The 22,396-nt window shown below is 50.1% G+C and overlaps 1 protein-coding gene across 4 annotated transcripts in view; it reads right to left on the bottom strand.

The window, feature by feature from the left end:
* LOC122542371 (Snf2-related CREBBP activator protein) overlaps positions 1–22,396 on the bottom strand; it is a 44,600-nt gene that overhangs the window by 18,700 nt on the left and 3,504 nt on the right. For 3 of the 4 annotated variants that reach the window (XM_043680084.1, XM_043680081.1, XM_043680083.1), the window contains exons 2-11: positions 15,155–15,228; positions 14,485–14,723; positions 10,065–10,334; positions 9,721–9,906; positions 8,312–8,452; positions 6,357–6,585; positions 3,818–4,074; positions 733–811; positions 417–506; positions 158–319 (exon numbers count right to left, since the gene is read on the bottom strand). In XM_043680084.1, the coding sequence (XP_043536019.1) occupies positions 158–319; positions 417–506; positions 733–811; positions 3,818–4,074; positions 6,357–6,585; positions 8,312–8,452; positions 9,721–9,906; positions 10,065–10,334; positions 14,485–14,529 (1,459 nt within the window). In that variant the 5' untranslated portion in view covers positions 14,530–14,723; positions 15,155–15,228. Of the gene's footprint in view, positions 1–157; positions 320–416; positions 507–732; positions 812–3,817; positions 4,075–6,356; positions 6,586–8,311; positions 8,453–9,720; positions 9,907–10,064; positions 10,335–14,484; positions 14,724–15,154; positions 15,229–20,083; positions 20,105–22,396 lie in introns of those variants that run through there. The other variant, XM_043680082.1, reaches the window with a different exon arrangement.

Here is a 22,396-nt window from a genome sequence, read left to right as displayed (position 1 = left end):
GGATTTTTTGGGGACTGATACAGGGCTATGGGGTGAGAGAGCAGGGGGCAGTGGGATTATTCGGGGACTGATACAGGGCTATGGGGTGAGAGAGCGGGACAATGGGATTAGTTTGGGCACTGACTCAGGGTGATGCAGAGACTGGAGATTGCCTGACCTGATGAGCTGCTGCTTTCTTCCTCCTCCTCATATTCCGTGGTAGTCTCGTCATCTTCCTCCTCAGAGTCTGAACTGTCATCAGAGTCAGAATCCGGTGTCTCGAAGGAATCAGAGAAAGCCCCGGTGTACTTCCTCAGCAAGTCCTCCACGGGCATCTCACCTGCACAAGACACAGTGATGAAAAACAACTCACAGCAAGAAAGGGAAGTGTGAAAAATATCGTCAAACGAATGAGGGGAGTTCCACTGTCGCCTTACTTTCCTTGGCGAGGTCATCGAGCTCCTCTTTGTGATCCACCTCACCTTCCAGCGCCTCCTCCATCTCGATGGTCTCCTCCTCATCCTCAGCTGCAGACAGGCACAAGACAAGGCAGAGGCACTCACTCAGGTGGTAGGAGCATTCAACAAACAAAACCACTCCACCCCGCAAACCCTTCAATTAGAATCGGGTCTGTAACTCCCTCCCGGGTATCTGTTATTCTGTATATAAACCACCCCGAACCCCTCGATTAGATTCCAGTCTGTAACTCCCTCCCAGGATGTCTGTTATTCTGAACAGAAACCAGCCCCCTACCTTCACGCTCATCTGCTGTAAACTCCTCGTCATTGGCTTCTCCCCCGTGTTTATCCTTCGTTGGGAATCGGTGTGCGTTCTGCTCAGTAGGAAAGACAAAAGGATAAAGATGTGTCACCTCGGCACTGCATAACGCCCCCCCACACAGAAAGGATGGCTTCCCCTGTGTATGGGACACCTCCCCTCTAACCAAGGGCTGAACACTTAGCAATGAAAACCCATATCACATCCAGCAAAACTAGCAGCCGTGCAGGCCATTCAGCGCGTCACGGTCACGAGGTATTCAGTGGGATCATTGCGGATTCACTTCTTTCGGAGAGAGAAGGCCAGACAGATCAATCCATTGGCCTTACTGCCTTTAAAATCTCTCAAATGTTCTCAGTGTCCTCCCGCAGCAGAGAATTCCACAGGCTGACCACCCACAGTCCTACCCCATACCCACCCCCAGAACAGAAGCAGGCCCTGCGGCCCACCAGGATGTGCTGAACACGACAAAATTCAACTAATCCCTTCTGCCTGCCCTTGGCCCATATCCCTCTGTTCCTTGTACACGGTGGTTACCACAAGTCCCCTGAACACACACATCATGTCTGCTGCCTCCACCACCACTCCTCCTCCTCCTCGGAACACGTTCCAGGCTCCTTGGGTCTAGACTCCCCTCCCCAGGACATGGGAAACATTGTCCCTGCGTCCCGTTCCCCACAACCCGGTTAGAATGCTAATCGCTTCAATCAGACCCCAGTCTCATCTGTCTGAGTTCCTGTCAATACAGGCTCAGTGAGCCAACCTCTCCTTGTGGGACCATCCTCCCATCCCGTGTAGGAACCGAGTGAACCCCCAATGCACTCGGTGACAACACTGTTCCTTCAACAAGGGTACGCCGCCCTTGGCTTTCTCAAGGAGGGGTTGTAAAGGGCAGAGGTTCCGACTTGTCTGGGGTTAGGTACTTTGCTAATAGCCAACAGACACTGCCGAAGGCGACAGAGAAAGCCTTCTACATTTTTTTTAAAATGTAAGAAACACCTATACAATGAAAAAGGGGACTGGCCAGTTCTCCCAGTTTGGGATTTTTCTTTGCTCGCTAAAACCATACCGAACCAGGGAGGCAGTCTGTTCAAAGCTGCTGCTGAAAGCAAGCAGCTGGGAAGACTGCCCCCTGATTCGACAGAGGTTTCTGGCCAGCTCTCTAATGTCTCTCCTGCAAGGACCTGCGTTTGGATTTACTGGGGTTTTTTTTTGCCATGGGGATGCACCTATGGGGAGGTTACAGGAAATTGGAACAGCTCCTTCATTAAGTTGCAGGGAGATTGTGTCGGTTAGATTTCCAAATTGTTGCTACTCTGAATTTTGCTTTCTTCAGCTGGCGTTCCGTTCGGGGATGTGAAATAAATTCTGTTTTCTTGAAGCCAAGTGCTTCGACCAGCTGCATCGCTCCTGGAATATCCACCTTACATCTGCCTGAGAACGAGGGGGTCTGGCCGGGTCCAGCACAAGTCCGCGAGGCAAGATTTTCCCTTTAGGCAGGGAGCCCAAAATGCAGCAAACTTGGTTTCACCCTTCACCTTACTGAACTGGCACTCTCCATCAACCGAGAAAATTAAAAACAACTCAAATACTGCAAGCTTTACCGTATCATTGCAATCTACCACGATGCCTTCACTAGTCAGTTGGGGGTGCGAGAGAGGCTCTCTGCTGTTAGGTTTTACATAAATTACTTAAATAACACAGCTTTGCCTTATGAGACGATTGAAGAGACAGTATGAATCGATTACGTGAACCTCTTGATCAACTGACACATTCCATGCCCCAAAGGTCTTCAGTTAATAAAAACTTTTGTTGCACACCCAGTGTTACCTCACTGAATCCCTGTCCAAGTGCAGTAAGAAACATTCCTCCACCCCCTACCCACCTCATGAATTCTCCTTCCTCACTGTTCCTGCCCCTATCCACCTTCATCAACTGGTACACAAAGACACCCAGATCCCTTTGTATGTCCAAAGCTAAACAAAGAACTGCAGACACTTGAAACAAGAAAAAACAAACTGCGGGAGAAACTCAGCAGGTCTGGCAGCGTCTGTGGAGAGAGAAACAGAGTTAACATTTCAAATCCAGAGAACCCTTCATCGGAACAGTGGAGGAAGTGTTACTGGACTCGAAACGCCAAATCCGCTCGCTCGCTCCTCACAGCTGCTGCCAGACCTGCTGGATTTCTCCAGCAATTTCTGGTTTTGCTCCTTGTGTACACTAACATTTCCAAATACACCCCAGCTTCAGTCACTCTCTGCCTTTCTGTTCACCACACTGGACTGCATCTGCTGATGTTTGCCCATGCTCTCCAATTTGTCCGAAATCACCTCAAAGCTTTCCTGCATGCTGCTCACAAATCCACTGCACTTGAGGCAACGCATATTGCCCTGGTGTCTTGAGAGAAAGATGGGGCACGGGTGAGAGTGATGGCAAACTGGAGATGGCAAGTAGTAAACAGCTTGAGGGGCCTTGCGGTGTTTGTTTCATAAGTTGGAACAATAGAAGCAGCCTGACTGGGTGTTGCCAGAGCCAGGATTTCTAGCTTTGAATCTTGAAAAAAGCTATTTCTTCCGCTGTCTTGGTTACAGAGAGAAGTTGGGCTCTCTCTTCTTACAGCTGGTGTTGTCTATGAGCAAAAAAAAAGTGTTTTCTCCTGAATTTGCCTTTTGGCTCAAGGAATGCCTGTGGGATATTACTGTAATGGAAGTCAATTAGGAGTAGTTACTGCGTCTATCATTCAGTTAAGTTTTCCAATAAAATTCTTTTGTTATATTTTTAACTACGGTATTTGAATAAATCGGGTTTTATTTACCATTGAGTAGTGAGACCAGTCAACATACATCTCGAACACAGCACTTCACAACACCACACAGTCACCATCAAACTTTGGCAGTGTCGCATTCAGTTCCTGGATCAGCTGGGACACCAAGTACAGGTGCAGAGCTTCTGGAGCAGGTGGCAACGCACGATTCAACTCCACCGCCTGACCACAAACTAGTAACTCTGTGCCAAGTCAGATGCGGTCACGCAATCCGGGGGGCTGGGACGGTGCACTCACCTGGAGCGCCCTCCTGGGCCTGTGATCTTCCGAAGACTCACTACCGCTGCTCTCGCCACTCTCTTCGTCCTCATCGTTGTCGCCCTCCTGCTCCACCAGGCCGGCAGGCAGCGAGCGCAGTAACTCGTCCAGGGGCAGCTCGCTCTCCCGCCGCAGCAGCTCTATCTCCCGCCGCCGTGTCTCGTCGTCATTGCCGGCCTGCTTCTCCTCCACCTCTATCGTCTCCTCATCGTCCTCCTCCTCGTGGGGCTGGAAGTCTGCAGGGGTGGGGGGAAAGACAGGAAACGGGAACAGGTTTCTACAGAACTGTGCCAAATGGGCTCCCGCAGCAAAAACAAAAACACCCGTGGGCATTTCAAAACAGCTTCCCACCCCGTTCGGAGCGAGTGGTGAGGGGAGGGGGAAAAAGACTGCCGAAGAGATGCACAGGTTACGGGAGATGGGCGTATAACGTGGGAACAAGTCCACCACGGCAAGGAGGATAGGGAAGCAGAGTATCACTCAAACAGAGGCAAGAGTCTTGCACGGTTCAGAACAGTGGGCGCTGGAGTGCATGAACAACAGAAACGCAGGCACAGCAAGGGACTGGATTAGCAAACACGGACGTTGGCCTTTGATTGCTCACGGAGTGGAGTTTGAAACCAGGGAAGCCTCACTCCATTCACAGAGTTTTGGCAACAGCGCACACAGGGAGACAGCTTCTGGTCTCCATGCTAAAGGAGGGGAAGACAGCACTTCAGACCAGGTTCACGTGACTCCATTCCTGCAGCTAAGGTGAACTCTTCAGTTTAGGCCCCACGCGAGTTGGCTTTGCAGTCTGAGCGGAGGAGGAGGAGGAGGATCTTATTGAAACACACAATTCCAAGGAGTCCCAGCAGAAGGATTTCTATTCAAAACAAGACGAGAGCGTGCTGCCCGGCCTATGGGAGCTACCCTGTCATTTCAGCTGATCCAGCGGGGAGGAGTGGGGGGGGGCCCATAATCCGGCTTTCTCCTCAGACACCTGTTTCCTTCCGAAATGTATTGCAGGAATCGGCCCCAACAGAATAGTGGTCAAGAATTGTACAGGTTCGCCATCCTCCTCGTCCACCCGAAACAATATGTCCCGTTACCAAGGGGGCGCAGGGCCCCCTCCAAACCACCCTCCCTCGATTAATCTAATCCAATTTGGCAGCACCCGGCCCATATCCCTATAAACCCTTGCTATTCATATCCCCATCCATCTTTTAAATGTTGCAATTGTACCAGCCTCCACAACATCCTCTGGCAGCTCATTCCATACACGTACCACCCTCTGTGTGGGAATGTTACCCCTTAGGTTTCTTTCATATATCTTTCCACTCTCATCCTAAACCTATGCCCTCTAATTCTGGACTCCCCCACCCAAGGGGGAAAAAAGACTGTCTATTTACCCTATCCATGCCCCTCATGATTTCATAAACCTCTATAAAAGGTCACCGCCTCAACCTCCGACACTCCAGGGAAAACAGTCCCAGCCTACGCAACCACTCTCTCTGGCTCTAACCCTCCAACCCTGGCAGCATCCTTGTAAATCTTTTCTGAACCCTTTCAGGTTTCACATCATCCTTCCCATAGCAGGGAAGCCAGAAGTGTACACTGTATTCCAATCGTGGCCTCCCTAATCAGGATGAGTTTAAAATATCTACCACCTCCAACTCTACATTACTTCAAAGAATGCAAGTCAGTTGGGCTTGATTTGCCCAGAGCAATTTGTTTCTGTTGTCCTTTATTAACCCATGCTTCTCCGTGGGTTAATAAAAACGCTGCAGGATGCGATTTTGTGACTAAGTCCAACATTTGCTGACCATCTCTCATGGCACTTAGACCAAGTAACTGTTTCAGAAGGCAGTCGAGAGTCAACCATACTGCTGTATGCCGGGAGTGACATGTAAGCCTAAACAGCTTGCCTGGAGGCAGCGGGGTGTGTTAACAAGTCCACATTGGCCCTCTGAAGAGTAACCCATTCAGACCCATTCTCACATTACACTACATTTACCCCTGACTAATGCATCTAAGCTACACATCCATGAACACTATGGTTAATTTAACATGGTCAATGCACCTTAACCTGCACATCTTTGGTCTGTGGGAGGAAACCGGAGCACCTGGAGGAAACCCATGCAGACACAGTGACAATGTGCAAACTCCACACAGCCAGTTGCCTGAGGCTGGAATCGAACGCGGGTCCCTGGCGCTGTGAGGCAGCAGGGCTAACCACTGAGCCACCGTGAAGTCTGTGGAATTCTAAACCCCCCACCACCACCAACTCAGCAAACTAAGAGCAAGGGAGGAAGAGTCACTGAATACAGACAGATGTTCACAGACAAGAGACTCAAGGGTCACGGAGATGCTGGGGATGATGACAGGACAGCAGAGGAAAGGGCACAACAGTGTCAGCCACGACTTGACTGAGCAGTGGGCTGAGGTCTTGAGTCTGAATGACCTCCTCCGGCTCCGAAGTCTGCGTGCGCAAGGTAAACCCCCCCCCTCCCCCACAACCCCATCTCCCCAGACTCACCTTCATCCTCGGTGGCCGAGCCGGAGACGGGAGGTGTGGAAGGTGCCGAGCCAGCCAGGGAGGAACCGAGCTGGGAGGAGCCAGGCTTGCTGGCAGGCAGCGACTCGTTGAGGCTCTGGCTCAGCAGGTCTGAGTATTTCTCGGTCTGGCCCACGATGAAGTCCAGCTGCAGGTCCAGGGCCTTCTTACGCTTCTCCTCCAGGCGAGACTGCTGCTTGAACTGCACCACCTGCTCAGGCAAAGGGGGTGGGGGGGGGGCGGGAGAGAAGAGAAGGTGAATGCACAAGAGAGCCAGCGACCGAGTGCGGGAACGAAGCAACACAGAGCGAACGAGAGAGAGAGTGATGGAGGGAACAAGCAAGGGAGGTGAGCGAAGTGAGCGAGTGGGCAGGAAGAGAGCAGGGGAGTGCCAAAGAAAGGGAGAGAAACAACTCATGGTCAACAAAATACAGTTCCAATGTCAGGACAGAGAGTGCGCTTCAAGGAAACAAGAGGCTGGTGTCCCAGGATATCTGCTGCCCAGCTCAGTGGCACAGCTTGTTGTGGTCCTTCTACCAACAAGTTGGCTGCATCTTAATTCATTTCATTGTCGTGAACAGGGCCGAGTCACTCAGGCTACCCCCTCCTTCCGTTGACTGCAGAAGGTGATAACCATGTCTCTCCTGTTCAGTAACACAGCCAACACTGAGCCAGCCAGCTGTGAGTTGCAAAGGAGAATCTCTCTCAGCCCCAGCTACCAAATCCCTGCCTACGTCATCAAGGCAGCGACCTGTTTAAAGGGCAATTACTAAACACTGTTTCACTAACCCCGTACTCCCCTGTCCCGGGGAGTGTTTGATGGAGGGACAGTGTAGAGGTAGCTTTGTAAGAATAACAAAAAGACGGGGTACTGGGCTAATGGTCGGATACTTGGTAGTGTGGACGAGCAGAGGGATCTTGGTGTCCATAGGAAACTTTACTCTGTATCTAACCCCATGCTATCCCAGGGAGTGTTTGATGGAGGGACAGTGTAGAGGTAGCTTTGTAAGAATAACAAAAGGACGGTTTACTGGGCTAATGGTCGGATACTTGGTAGTGTGGACGAGCAGAGGGATCTTGGTGTCCACGTATACAGATCTCTGAAAGTTGCCATCCAGGTAAATAGTGCGGTAATGAAGGCATACTGGCTTTTATTGGTGGAGGAATTGAGTTCCGGAGCCCTGAGGTCATGCTGCAGTTGTATAAGACTCTGGTGCGGCCGCATCTGGAGTATTGTGTGCAGTTTTGGTCGCCATACTATAGAAAGGATGTGGAGGCACTGGAACGGGTGCAGAGGAGGTTTACCAGGATGTTGACTGGTGACTCTCCCTCTTTATGGGCATTTAAACGGGCATTGGATAGGCATATGGAGGATAGTGGGCTAGTGTAGGTTAGGTGGGCTTGGATCGGCACAACGTCGAGGGCCAAAGGGCCTGTACTGCGCTGTATTTTTCTATGTTCTATGTTCTTTACTCTGTCTCTCCTCCTGTGCTCACATCTTCAGCAAAAATGGTGTCACTGGAATATCATCCCATTTGGAGAGCAATACCTTGCTGTCTCCCTGCTCTAACCGCCATATGGATATAAAAGGTCTCCTGTCACCATCTCCGAGGGCACAAGCACGACAACGTTCAGAGGCTGGATGTTCAGGACCTTACCGAGTGCTGGGCAGCCTGAAATCTCCCGAGTGGGTTGAGAAGCCACTGACTGCACCACCACCCCCATTGCTGCACCATCCTATAGCTGAGCCGTGGACCAAGTTGCTCGCCTCAGTGATGTCCCTGGAGTTGAGGGACAGTAGAGTCCAGAGCTGCATGTGGACTACTGGAGTGAACAACAGCACATACCCCTTCCCTGCGGGGCATCAGCCACACAGAGAGAGGGGGGGAAAAAAAGAGGGGAAGAGGGAAAAGCCTAATACCCAGCCCCTGCCTCACCTTCTCCACGTTGGTCCAGAACTGCTTGACATCTTTGGCGATGGAGGCAGCAATCCGCCGCAGCTTGACCTGTTCGTCCCTCTTGGCCTTCTCTTCTTTCTGTCTCTGCTCCTCGTGGAAACGCAGGACTGTGCGGGCCACCTAACGGACATTTCGGAACAAACAAACACACACACACAAATCAGAGACGAGGAGGACCAGTCGCAGAGAGGCAGAACCTGGTGGGAAGGGGGGGTACGGAAGGAGCCACGGGGTCAGGGTTATGGGTGGAGATCCAGGCCATAATCCCACCTTCTGTTGGTCAGGCCAGCGCCCTCGGTGCAAAACACCTCCCCCTACACACACACACACACAGTCTCTACTGGTTTATGGTAATACAATCATAGACTCTCTACAGCGTGGAAGTGGGCTATTCGGCCCATTAAGTCCACTCCAACCCACAGAAGAACATCCCACCCAGACACCCCAGCTCCCTTACTCCCTCCCCTCCACAAGACAAACACTAAGTCTGCATGTTCCTCAGTCAAGCCATCTAACCTGCACCAGAGCAGCCGAAGGAAACCCACGCAGACTGGGGGAGGAGGAAGAGGAGGAGGAACCTGCAAACTCCACACAGACACCCACCCGAGTGTGGAATCAAACCCCACTCCCTTTGTGCTGTGAGGCAGCAGTGCTAACCATGCAGGCCACTTGTTAGTTCTTTCCCTTTAACAGAACAGGCCAAGGGAACATGGCCATCTGCACGCCCCAACACCCCCACCCCCCTCTCAATCAGAAAGGCAAACAGGGACCTTTCCCCAGGAGGTTACAGCCCCAACTGTCTCAGCGTACTGCTCAGACAGTAACCAGAGCCCAGGGGACACTTCTGGTCTCCTCCTCGCAGGACGGACAGCCCCAGAATGAAGGCAGCTCAGAGAAGGTTCACTTGGCTAATTCCCAGAACAAGGGGGTGTCTCGTGGGGAAAACATGGAGGGGGTTGGGCCCGTACCTGCTGGGGTTGATCTTACTGAAAAGGTCCAGGATGGTGAGGGCTGGGGGGAGAGGAGAGAGGGAGATGGTGACTGGGGAGAGGCGGAGGGGACATGGAACCTCCCTCCCTGAGGCAATCTGGAACTAGGGAGATGTGAGGTTTCAGATGGAGGAAGAGGAGGAGAAACACATCTCACCGATACTGGGAGGGGTTCTCCAGTTTCCCCCATCCCCCAGTGGAGACTGATCAACGAATGCACTTGAACCAGAGTTCGAGAGCATTTTGATGGACAAGGGGCGGAAGGTTAGGCAGGAAAGCAGGGGATGAGTCTATGGTGCGACCAGCCGCTGTCTTAGGGAATGGCAGGGCAGGCTGGAGGGGCCGAATGGCAGCCTCCTGCGCTTTAGGATCAGGGTCTGGGACGAGACGAGCCCTCACCTTCCTGGCGACGCCACGCTTCCAGCGGCGTTCCTGAGCAAAGTCGGCCGACAGCCACTGCATTTCCTCACACAGGTAGTCCCAGTGGGACTTGGGCCTGGCAGCTTCCTGTACCCGGTTCAGTCTCTTCAGGGACCACAGGCCCTCCCGCCGCAGCTCAGCAATACGATGCTCAATCTTGGCCTCCTGCAGCCGGGGTGGGTGTGGGGGAGCAAGAGTAAATGCAGCACGGTCACTACTCAGAGCAGGAAACTAATCCAGAGACACAGGAGTGGGGGCGGGGCAAGGAGACACAAGGCTGACAGGCCCCAGCCACCGCAGCGAATTGGGGGCGAGGTACTCACATGCTTGGCTTGCTCCGCGATCTCAGCGTGTGCCTTGTCCCAGGCCTGCCCCTTCACGGCCTGGTTACAGGGCCCGAGGTCAGGCACCCACAGCCCGCAGGCCAGCTCCTCCGCCGGCTGCAGCTTGGATGAGGCGAAGGTGGCGGGTCCGTCCAGCGAGTCATTGGTGAGTGACCCCACGTGTGCGGGGGAGCCACCTGCGCTGGAGGCCGGCGAGGAAGCAGGTGAGACTGGGCTGCTGCCAGTCATTCTCTCCTTGCTGTGTGCAATCTGCAAAAAAAAAGGGAGAGACAGGGGACAGCAAGGAGGTTAGTGAAACAGTCAGTGCTCAACCAGCAGATGCCACTGTGTCACTGAGCCACTGTGTCACCCATGAGACACACTGGCAAACAAACACTGAAGAAAATCCCAAGGTGTTTTCAACAGATACAAAAAGCAAAATGGTAGCTCGGGAAAGGGCAGGTCCCCTCAAGGACAAAAGGAGGGAATTTATACTTCGAGCTGGAGGAAGTGGGTGAGGTCCTTAAATGAATACTTCGCATCAGCAGTTCTCAACAAGGAGATTGTGGATGGGGAGTCGCAGGAGTTCGTTGTTTTATTTTAACATGCCCTTGAGCATCAAAAGAAAGAGCGTTTTAAAAAGCACAAGGGTTGACAAAATCCCCAGGACCTGACACAGGATCTATCCCAGAATGCAGAGGAAGCAGGTGAGGATTTTGCACGTATGAAATCATTATCGACTTGAGACACAGGAGAGATTCCAGTGGACTGGAAATTTGCCAACCTTGTTCCTTTGTTTGAGGGCAATAGGGTTAATCCAGGAAATTACAGGCCGGCGAACCTTACATCAACAGTGGGGAAGTTACTGGAGAAGATTCTTAGGGACAGGATTTACTCACATTTAGAAAAATATGGACTTATTTAGAGATAGGCAGGAGGATTGTGTGAAAGGAAGATCGTGTCTCAACTTGATTTGGGAGTTCTTTCTAAAGGAAGTGACAAAGATGATTGAGGAGGGCAGAAGATGTCTACCTGGACTTGAGCAAGGCCTTTGACAAGGTCCCTCATGGTAGGCTGATACAGAAGGTGAAGTCACATGGGATCCACACCAAGCTGGATACAAAACTGGCTTGGTCATGGAAGACAGCAGTGGTGGAAGGGTGCTTTTCTGACTGCAGATGTGACCAGTGGGGTTTCCATAGGCAGTCAGTGCTGGGACCCTTGTTTTTATTTCTCGTACACATATACATTTAAAAAGTGATTGGGAGAAGGATTCAGAAGTTTGTGAACAATCCAGAAATTCGGGGAGCTGCAGATAGTGAGGAGAATCGCAGGATGTAGGTTGGTAGAGAAATGGCGGAAGAAATTTAATCTGAACAAACGTGAGGTAATGCATTTTGGAAGGTCGACATAGGAGGGTAGTGCACAGTAAATTAGAGAACTCTTTCAAAGCATTAACATACAGAGAGATCCAGACGCACAGATCCACAGCTGCGTTAAAGTGGCAACACTTTCAAGGTGGGCAAGATGGCACATGGCATGCTTGGGGCACAGAGAATAAAAACCGACAAGTCATGTTGCATCAGCAGAGGACATTAGATAGGCCACATTTGCAATATCGTGCACAGTTTTGCTCGCCATACTACCAGAGGGATGTGGAATCTTGGCAGAGGGTACAGAAACAATTTACAAAGATCTTACATGGCTTGGAGAGTATTAGCTGCAGAGGAAAGATTGGACAAACTCCCCCCATTTGTTTTCACTTGAATTTTGGAGGCTGAGGGACGAGATCATAGAACTTGTTAAAAAAAAATGATGAGAGGCGTGGACAGTTGGAAACTTTCACCCCAGAGTAGAAATGTCAATTACAAGGGGACGCACGTTTAAAGGTAGAATGGGCAGCAAGTGCCTGGAACACACTGCCAGAGGTGGTGGTGGTGGTGGTGGAGGCAAATACGATAGCAACGTTTGAGACATTTTGACCGAAATCTGAATAGGCAGAGAAGAGAGGGATACAGAGCACATCTGAGCAAAAGGTTTTGCTGTTCATTGGGAGCCCTCTGATTCTAAAGTTGCACCTCCTTGCCCCTACCCCCATTCATTGCTGTCAACACTCCCACACCCCACTTCAGGATCTAAGTTTCACTAAGATCACCTCTCCTCCTGAGCTCCAGTGGGCACAGGCCCAGAGCTTTTCTTACCAGACAAACCCCTTTATTCCAGGATTCAGCAGAGGGAGCACCAAGTAAAGGATCACTCTGTTCTCCCCCCCGCCACCCCATCTTGTCACCTCCGCCAGCCCCTACATCCCCTCCCAATCCATCCTGGACAAAGCAGTGAGCCATGGGACCCAGACCACTCCGTCCCTGATGATTAGGTTAGATATGATTCCCGACAGTGTGGAAACAGGCCCTTTGGCCCAACAAGTCCACACCGACCCTCCGAAGAGTAACCCACCCAGACCCATTCCCCTCTCACTGATGTACCTAACACTGCAGGCAATTTAACATGGCCAATTCATCTGACATGTACATCTTTGGACTGTGGGAGGAAACCAGAACACCCCGAGGAAACCCACTTGGAAGGGTGTGACCTCTTACTGCCAGGGCCCACTGAATGACCAGCCCTCTCCCTCCCTCTCTCTGGGGAAAGATGACAGCCTTAGGTCCCTGTCAGATTTTTTTTTTAAAATGGGTAACAGTGAGGGGAGATGCAGAAATGGACATTATCCACATCCAAGGCACCAGTGGGCTGCAGATAGGTAACAGAGTGGGACTGGGGACTGTAGCAGAAGCCATGGCCCAGCAGCAGCAAGGAAAGTTGCCACAGGTACCTTGTAGGCTGCAAAGACTGGGTACTAAGATGACCAGACAAACAGGTTCGCCACGAGCAGAATCAAGGATTGCGTGTATTTTGGGGGGAGGAGATAGACAGCGACTATGACGCTGGAGAGGGTCCGAAGAAATTTACCAGATAGTTGCCAGCAATGGAGGGTTTCAGATATCAAACTAAACTGGGACTGTTTCTCAGTGGAGCGGAGGAAGCTGAAGGGTGACCTCGTTGAGATTTATAAAAGGGTGTACAGACAAGGGTCGAGAGTGCGGGATTTCAAAGCGACTGGACAGATTTCTAACGGGAGAGGAGAAAGATTTGGAGGAGGACACAAGGGCCAACTTTTCTTTTTAAAAACACGCACATTTCTGGATGTAAGTTTGTTTGTTGAGCTGGAAGGTTCCTTTTCAGACATTTCGTTACCGTACAAGGTAACATCACATACACAGTGGTTGGTCTGTCAATGTCACAGAGCTGTACGGCCACAGAAACAGATCCTTCAGACCAACTGGCCCATGCCATCCTCACTCACCAGCATTTGGCCCATGTCCCTCTAAACCCTTCCTAGCCATGTCCCCATCCAGATGCCTTTTCAATGTTGTCATGGTACCAGCCTCCACCACTTCCTCTGGCAGCTCATTCCCTACATGCACCACCCATTGCATGAAAACATTACCCCTCCCTTGGGGAACTTTTAAATCTTTCCCCTCTCACCTTAAACCTATGCCCCTCTAGCTTGGACCTCCCTACTCCATGGAAAGGACCTTTACCATTCTATACTACCTATCCAGGACAAGTGGCAAATGCAGGTACAGTTTATAATGTTTAAAAGACATTTAGCTATGTACATGAATAAGAAATACTTGAAGGGACAGGGGCCAGGAGCAGGCTGGTAAGATTTGTACAGACTGGTTAGACGGAAGGGTCCATTTCCGTGCAGTATTACTCCCATGACTACTGATCAAACCCAGCCAACAGCGGTACAGTTGTAGCTACTGCACAGGACCCCTCCTCCAGGCCCGAGGAGGGTTTCCGAAGCACATTTAGCAGGCAGGCAGAGACGATGATCTCTGCTGTGGGCAAGGCCAGAATGAGAATGCCAATGATACACGTCGGTCATGAATAAGTACAATTGGAAATTCAGGAGAAGTATTAGCGCACAGAGAGCAGGGAGACTGCAGAACTTGCTCAGGCAAGGTGAACCGTGCTGATACGGTTTGGTAGCACAGCACTTGGAACATCCTTGAAAAAGACAGACGTATCATGAACACTTCCAGTCCTGCCTCAGCAAGACCAAACACAAGGATGGTCAAATTCTGAACATTCACACAAGTTATACCAAACACCTCACATGTGGCTTTCTTGCTTTTTGTCCTGATCAGCACAAAGTGATACTTCAGCTTTTTGCATTTGGGGAGGGGGGTGGGGGGGCGGGAGAGAAAAGAAGAGGAGGAGGAGACATGGAGAAACACAAGAGTGAAAGGATGAGAAGGATATGTTGGAGAGGGAGAGAGACAGAGACAGACGACTCAGCAAAAGGGACTGGGGCAAAGTGCCACAACGCGGTGCAGCAAACCCAGGCCAGTACCTGATTGTGGTGCGTGTTGTAGTGTAGAGGAGAGTTGGTCTGCATCTTACACCCGCCAGCTCCACCGCTGATGCTGAGACCCTCCGTGAACTCCAGCGTGGCCAAAGTGCCGGGGACCTGCTGCAGGGCATACTGGGTGCTGACCACATTCTGGACAGCCGGTCTCGGGGACGAGCTGTCCAGGTACTGGGTCCCCTGCTGACCCAGCCTCTGCTCGATGCCACTGAAGAACACCCCACCTGCAAAGGAGAAAAAAGGGGATGTGGGCGGGGGGGGTTAGACACAAGAGTAAAGTTCCCTCTACACTGTTCCCCATCAAACATTTCCAGGTCAGGGACAGCATGGGGTTAGACACAGTAAAGCTCCCTCAACACCGTCCCCTCCCCACACACCAGCTCCAACAATATGGAGTTTTTGGGGGGCCGGGGGCCAATGGAAAGGGACTGGCCACGGTAGTGCTGATACAGCCCAGTTCTGCCTTGGAAACCGGGGAGAGGGGCAGAGTCGGGAACATGGAGAGGGCACCGAAGAGGACAATCTCGTCAGTCACAGTGCTGGGTGGTTTCGGGTTTGACACCCTGGTGGGCTGGGGGCAATGCTCCCTGAATAGCACTGGGTGCAGAACAGCACTCCCACCTCCCCCACCCCAGGGCACCACTACGCTCCATACCTGGATGCTGTGCAGTCTCCCTGAGGTCTGTAATCTCTCCTTCCACGATGTTTGGTTAAGATACGACACGGGTCCTACCCAGTAGGTATGGCGGAGGAGAGAAAAACAAGACAGCCGGTTACACATTCTATCCAGGTTCGTCACGTCAACTTCCAAATGAGAGCTGCCTCTCCCTCCCTCCATCCATCACCAATGCACAGCCAAAAATGTGTATCTTACACAAGCTGCACTGCAGACTTGACAAGGCTCCTTCAACGACACCTTGGGAACCCACGGCCTCTACCCAGCAGAAGCAGAGAGACATATTCAAACACTATCCCCTCCATCCCGATTTGGAACTCAACTGGCCACTCCGCTGCTGTTGTTGGTTTGGTATCCTTGAGCACACTGTCACGTCCCTACACCCACTACAAAACACAGTCAAGCAGTACCAACTCAACAGGACGACAATGGATCCATGTCGAGAGATCATTATCACTGTCTCAAGGGATGGTGAAAGGCATGTGGGCGTTGCTGGACACACCCCCCCCCACCGTATTCACTTCTGCACACCCCGCCTCAAGAAGGCAATACTGGCCCTGGGGCAGAAAGGACACATTCTCCAGGTTACTGGTCAGCAGGCTCCCCTCTCACCTTGCCTGTCATCCATGACATAACACAGCCCTCAACACCCAGTGAGCTAAACGCCTAAAAGGGGTCACCATCAGACAGCAAGCTCAAGAACAGTGCTTTCTCCAGTACTGTTGGTAGTACAAGACCCAGGGAGAACCCATTATCTTCATTCCAACACCACTGCACTCTCTTATTTGGACAATATCGAGGCTGACAGGTGGCAAGTAACATTCATGCCACACAAATGCCAGGCAATGACCATATCCAACAAGATCTAACCATTACTCCTTGACATTCAGCAGTGTTACAAATCAAAGCCCTACCCCCAACACCCCCACACACCATCAACATCTTGGAGGTTACCAATGATCAGAAACTGAACTGGACCCTGCCATATCAACACTGGGGCTACAAATCCTGCAGCAAGCAACTCACCTCCTAACCCCACCCCCACCAAAGCCGGTCCCACCATCGACAAGGCTCAAGTCAGCAGCATGAGAGAATAGTCCCCAACTTGTCTGGATGGGGGCAGCTCAGACAACATGCGATGCTTGACACTCTCCAGGAAAATGTAGCACGCCCCCATCAACACTCTCCCTCCATCAATGCAGTGAGAGCAATGTGTATCGCACCTCAGTGACACACCAAGGCACTAACAGCACCCTTTAGCCCACGTACTACCACACTGCACAGACACACAGGAACCCAACCATCACGTGGGACATAAATGGGACAAAGTCCCATTTACATACACACCAGCTCTGGACCAGCTAACAGTCTCATTTTCATCTCCCAATCACATCTTCACCTTCCTGCTGAGTGTTTGAGGGGGGATAATGCCAAAATAATCTCTACTCTGTATCTAACCCAGCAATGTCCCTGTCCTGGGAATATTTAGAACAAGAACAGGAACAGGCCCTTCAGCCCCTCCAATTTTGCACACATCCAGATCCTCTATCCAAACCTGCTGCCTATTTATTTTAAAAAGGGTCTGCACCCTTCTGTTCCCTGCCCATTCATGTATGCATCTTAAGTGACGCTATCGTGCCCACCTTTGCCACCTCCACTGGCAACATGTTCCAGGCACCCACCATCCTCTGCATAAAGAACTTTCCATGCATATCTTCCTTAAAAATTTTCCCTTCACCTTGAAATGGGGCCTAAACAGTGTAGACAGAGCTTTACTTCCAGTTCAAAGAGTGAAAGGAGCTCTGCCTTCTCACAGTGGCCCCATATCCAAGTTTTGGAAATGCTGTGTCCTAACCACTACTGAATCCGCACGCATCCGAAGTAACAGGTGGTGGCCATTCAACCCCTCGAGACTGTTGCCTTTCAATCCAATCCTGGCCGCTCTCAGGGACCCTCAACCTCTCTCTCTCTCCAAATGAACAAGTCCTATCTCAGCCCTGACGCAGCCTTGGTCCGGAGACTTTTCCCCCAGCCCACATCAATATCATCATTTCACAATCCCACCCGTCTGTACGGGATCAGCTCTTGTTGTGAAGCCCGGGGCCAATATCGATCCAATTTACTCAGTCTGCTGCCCCCTCCCCCACCAACTCGGAGTGACCCTTCGGTGCGTTACCCCACCGCATAGCAAAGCCATCCTGCTGGAGATACAGAGAGCACTCCTGCAGAACCTTCCGTGGGGCAGGGTTTCAAAGTCTCACCACCGTGTAGGTCAGAGTCATACAGCACGGAAACAGGTCCTTCGGTCCAACTCTAATCCCAAACTAAACTAGCCCCACCTGCCTGCTCCTGGCCCATATCCCTCCAAATCTTTCCGATCCATTTACTTATCCAAATGCCTTTTAATGCCAGTTGTAACTGTACCCGCACCCACCACTTCCTCTGGAAGTCCATTCCACACACGAACCACTATGTAAAAGAAGTACCCGTGTCTTTTTTTAACATCTCTCCAGACACCTTAAAAAAATGCCCTATCATCTTGAAATTCCCCATCCTCGGGAAAAGACAACTGCCATTCACCTTATCTATGCCCCTCATGATTTTATAAACCTCAATCTCCCACACTCCAGTCAAAGAAGCCCCAGCCCATCCTCATGCATTCCTGGCAACATCCTGGTAAATCCCTTCTGAACCCTCTCCGGGTTAGTAACATCCTTCCTATGACAGGGTGACCAGAACTGGACACAGTACTCCAGCATCCTGTACAACCTCAACATGACTTCCCAACTCCTCGACTCAAAAAGGTCCGAGCGAGAGAGGCAAGAGTGCCAAGCAACTGCCCATCTGGACTCTCACAGGCCAAACCCTTACCCCGATACTATGTCACCTGCTGCAGGACCCTACAGCCAAAGGGAAAGGGGCGTCTTCCCTGCAGGAATTTTAAATCGCCCACAAGCAAGACCACCATCAATTCTTCACTACTTAACACCCTGATCATCTCAAATCTCCTCTCCAAACCTCAGCATCAACCCAACCTCAACAGCAGGCAGTGAGAAAGACAGACCGCTCTGGTCATAACTGCCCGGGAACTGGCCCCGCAGAGAAGCTGTGCCAACGCTACCCCCTGCGCCTCTACACCTCACCAGTGGGAGGGGAGAGCATCCCCGAAGCTGCAGCGGGTGCTAAACTCACGGAATCGATTCTGGCAGTCTTCCTCCTCAGCCAGAGGGAGGGAGGCCAGATGGCAACCTTTCACAGTTGAACACATGCACCTGCCCGTGTCAAAGTCTAAATTCTCGTAAACAACCAAGACACACCGTGCACTGCAGGCACCAGGGCCTCAGCACACCAGCGTTGCAAACCATCTGTGCACCTCCCCATCACGTCCATGTGTGTCTCTCCACCTGGTGGAGCCCTCACCAGTCCACTATGACTGGATAAGGGAGCTCCTCCTGCCAAAAGCACCCAGCTAAAACTATTCCGGGAGCTTGTCAATGGGAGAGGAGGGGTTGGGGGGGGGGGTGTTGGGGTTCCTAAGTGGCTGTGCAACTAGGAAGACAATTGGAGGTGGTTCAGAATCAGACAAGGTCAACTTATTTAGACAACAGCAAGTCAGAAGGCAATAACAAAAAAAAAATTATTTCAAAGCAAGGGGTTTTACAAATAAGGCTGATGAATTCAGGCCATATATCAGAACACAGGACTGGGGTGTCACATCTATTACAGACACTTGAGTAAAGGAATGACAAGATGCTCAATGTTTTGGGTTTTACATGCTGTGGGGAGGATTGAAAGGGAAGCAAGACAGGGAGGGAGTGGTCGCCTTTGATTAAGGCAATTAAAAGGGAATATTTCCAAGGCATCATCCACTGAAAATATATGGGCAGAATTTAGAAATGAAGGAAGGAACAATTAGCTTGATGGGATTGTACTATAGGCACCCCCAATATTAAAAAGGAAATTGAGGAGCACATATGTAAAATCTCAGAAAAATAGGTCTGTAAGAGTCAGGGATTTTAATTTTCCAAACACTGACTGGGTTTGCCATAGTGTTAAAGGCTTGGATGGTGAGGAATTTAAGTGTGTTCAAGAAAATTTTCTTTATCAATGTTCCTACTGGAGAAGGAGCAAAACTTGACCTTGGCGTGGGCAGGTAAAAGGCCGACTGACAAATGGAAGGCTTTAATGAAAAGTGATGGCGATGATCCGGGTGCACAGGCATCATGCTCGTGTTAGAGTGAAAAGGCAGGCCGATAAGATTAGAAAACGATGGATGAATAAAAGGGGTTTGAATGAAGAATTATTGAAAAATAATTTAGATAGACAACTTGGGTTAAATTAATCTCTTAAAAAGTATAGAGTGTAGGGACATTTTTAAGAAGGAAACCAAGGGGGCAATAATTGGGAGATTTTCTTGGCAGGAAAGGTTAAGCATATCCAGAGAGATTCTACAAATACATTAAGGGGGGGGGGGGGGGGGGGGAGAGAGACTTAAAGATGGGGGGGAGAGAGACTTAAAGATTAACAAGATCATTTGTGTGTAAAAGCTGAGCAGTTGACAAAGATACTAAATATTTTGCATCAGCTTCTACTGGACAAAAATGGAGGCCAGAGAACTCAGGGAAATAAATATTGGTATTTTGAAAATAGTTGAAAAATGTGGTGGAAAAACACAGCAGGCCTGGCAGCATCCGAGGAGCAGGAAGGGCTTATGCCCGAAATGTCGATTCTCCTGCTCCTCGGACGCTGCCTGGCCTGCTGTGTTTTTCCAGCACCACATTTTTCAAATCTGGTCTCCAGCATCTGCAGTCCTCACTTTCTCCTGTTTTGAAAATAATCCACATTACAGTAAAGGAAGTGCTGGAAGTCTTAGAAAATACCAAGGTAGGCAAGTTTCCAGAACCTTACCTAGTGTATCCCAGGACATTCCAGGAACTTAGGGAGGAAACAGAGAGGCCCCTAGTAGCAATATTTAGATCATCTATAACCAGAGAAATGTAAAATGGATAATGTTATGCCATTGTTTAAGACAGACTATAAAAGATCTAGGAACTATAAACCAGTGGGTCTGATATTGTGGTGGGCACATTTTTGGAGCCAATTCTGAAACATAGGATTCACATGCATTTGGAGATGCAAGGAAGGGTTAGGGATAGTCAGCATGGCTTTGTTCGAGGGAAATGGTCTCTCACTAACTTGACAGTTTTTTATTTTGAGGACAGAGATTGACTGGGCAGAGCAGGAGATGCTGTTTACTTAGACTTCAGTAAAGCCTTTTATGGTTCTGCATGGCTGATTAATTCGCCAAGTTAAAATCACATGGGATTCAGGGTCAGCTTGCTCATTCATGGTAGGAGAGGTGGTGGTGGTTCTTTTAGACTGGAGGCCTGTGGTCAGCAGTGTGCCACAGGTATTGAGCATGGATCCACTTTTGTCTTGTCATTTCGATAATGATTTTGATGAGGGTATAGGAGGCATGGTTAGTAAGTTCCAGATTACACCAAAATTTATGGTACAAGTAGTTACAATTAAGGTGGTTACTTAGTATTAGAGATCTTGATAAATGGGGAATGGATGGAGGGGTGGCAGATAGAGGAGTTCAAGTTGGATAAATGCAAGGTAATGCAGTTGAGGAATACAAGAGCAGGACTCGTACAATTAAAAGTAGGGCCTTGGGCAGTGTTGGAGAACAGAGACCTGGGGGTTGAGGTACATAATTCTTTAAAACTTGCGTCACAGGTAGACAGGGTGATTAAGGTAGCACTTCAAACACTTGCCTTCATTACTCAGACCTTTGAGAATAGGAGTTGGGACACCTAAGCTAGGGAAGTGGTTTGCTGGGCCCCTTACAGAGATATTTGTACCATTGATAGCTACCAGCAAGATGCCCAGTATACTGGAGGTTGCCCATCATGGTGTCACAGTTTAAGAAAGGTAGTAAGGACAAGCCAGGGAACTGTAGACCAGTGAGCCTGATGTCAGTGGTGTAAAAACAATGACTGCAGATGCTGGAAACCAGATTCTGGATTAGTGGTGCTGGAAGAGCACAGCAGTTCAGGCAGCATCCAAGGAGCAGCGAAATCGACATTTCGGGCAAAAGTCCTTCATCAGGATTTTGCTGCTCCTTGGATGCTGCCTGAATTGCTGATGTCAGTGGTGGGCAAGCTGTTGAAGGACAGGATATACATGTATTTGGAAAGGCAAGGACTGATATGGGATAGTTAGCATTGCTTTGTGCGTGGGAAATCATGTCTCACTAACTTGATTGAGTTTTTTGAAGTAACAAAGAGGGTAGAGCAGTGGTCGTGATTGGTATGGACTTCAGTAAGGTGTTCGAAAAGGTTCCCCAAAGAAGACTGGTTCGATCTCATGGAATACTGGGAGAACTCGTCATTTGGATACAGAACTGGCTTGAAGGATGACAGAGGGTGGTGGGGGAGGGTTGTTTTTCAGACTGGAGGCCTGTGACCAGTGGAGTGCCACAAGCATTGGTGCTGCGTACACTGCATTTCATTGTTGATACAAATGATTTGGATGTGAGCTTAGGAGGTACAGTTAGTAAGTTTGTAGAAGACACCAAAATTGAAGGTGTAGTGGACAGCGAAGAGGGTTACCTCAGATTACAACAGGATCTTGATTAGATGGGCCAATGGGCTAAGGAGTGGCAGATGGAGTTTAATTTAGATAAGTGCGAGGTGCTGCATTTTGGGAAGGACTTGGACACTGAACGCCAAGGTCCGAGGGAATGTTGCTGAACAAAGAGACCTTGGAGTGCAGGTTAATGGTGTCTTGAAAGTAGAGACACAGGTAGATAGGATAGTGAAGGCAGCATTTGGTATGCTTTCCTTTATTGGTCAGAGTATTGAGTACAGGAGTTGGGAGGTCATGTTGCGGCTGTTTGGTGAGGCCACTGTTGGAATATTGCGTGCAACTCTGGTCTCCCTCCTATCGGAAAGATGTTGTGAAGCATTAAAGGGTTCAGAAAAGATTTACAAGGATGTTGCCAGGGTTAGAAGTTTCGAGCAAAGAGGGGGAGGCAATTTTTAATCTTTAGACAGATGTTGGTTCATGCATGGAATGGAACTTCCTCATGAAGTGTTGAGTACAGTTCCAACATTGAAAAGACATTTGGAGAAGTTCATGAATAGGAAAGGTTTGGAGGGATATCGAGGAGAAAGTGAGGACTGCAGATGCTGGAGATCAGAGCTGAAAATGTGTTGC

Source organism: Chiloscyllium plagiosum, chromosome 39 (genome assembly GCF_004010195.1).
Source record: "Chiloscyllium plagiosum isolate BGI_BamShark_2017 chromosome 39, ASM401019v2, whole genome shotgun sequence".
NCBI classification, from domain to species: Eukaryota; Metazoa; Chordata; class Chondrichthyes; order Orectolobiformes; family Hemiscylliidae; genus Chiloscyllium; species Chiloscyllium plagiosum.
The sequence above is the reverse complement of the archived record's forward strand: the minus strand, read 5'-3'. Positions and strand labels throughout refer to the sequence as shown.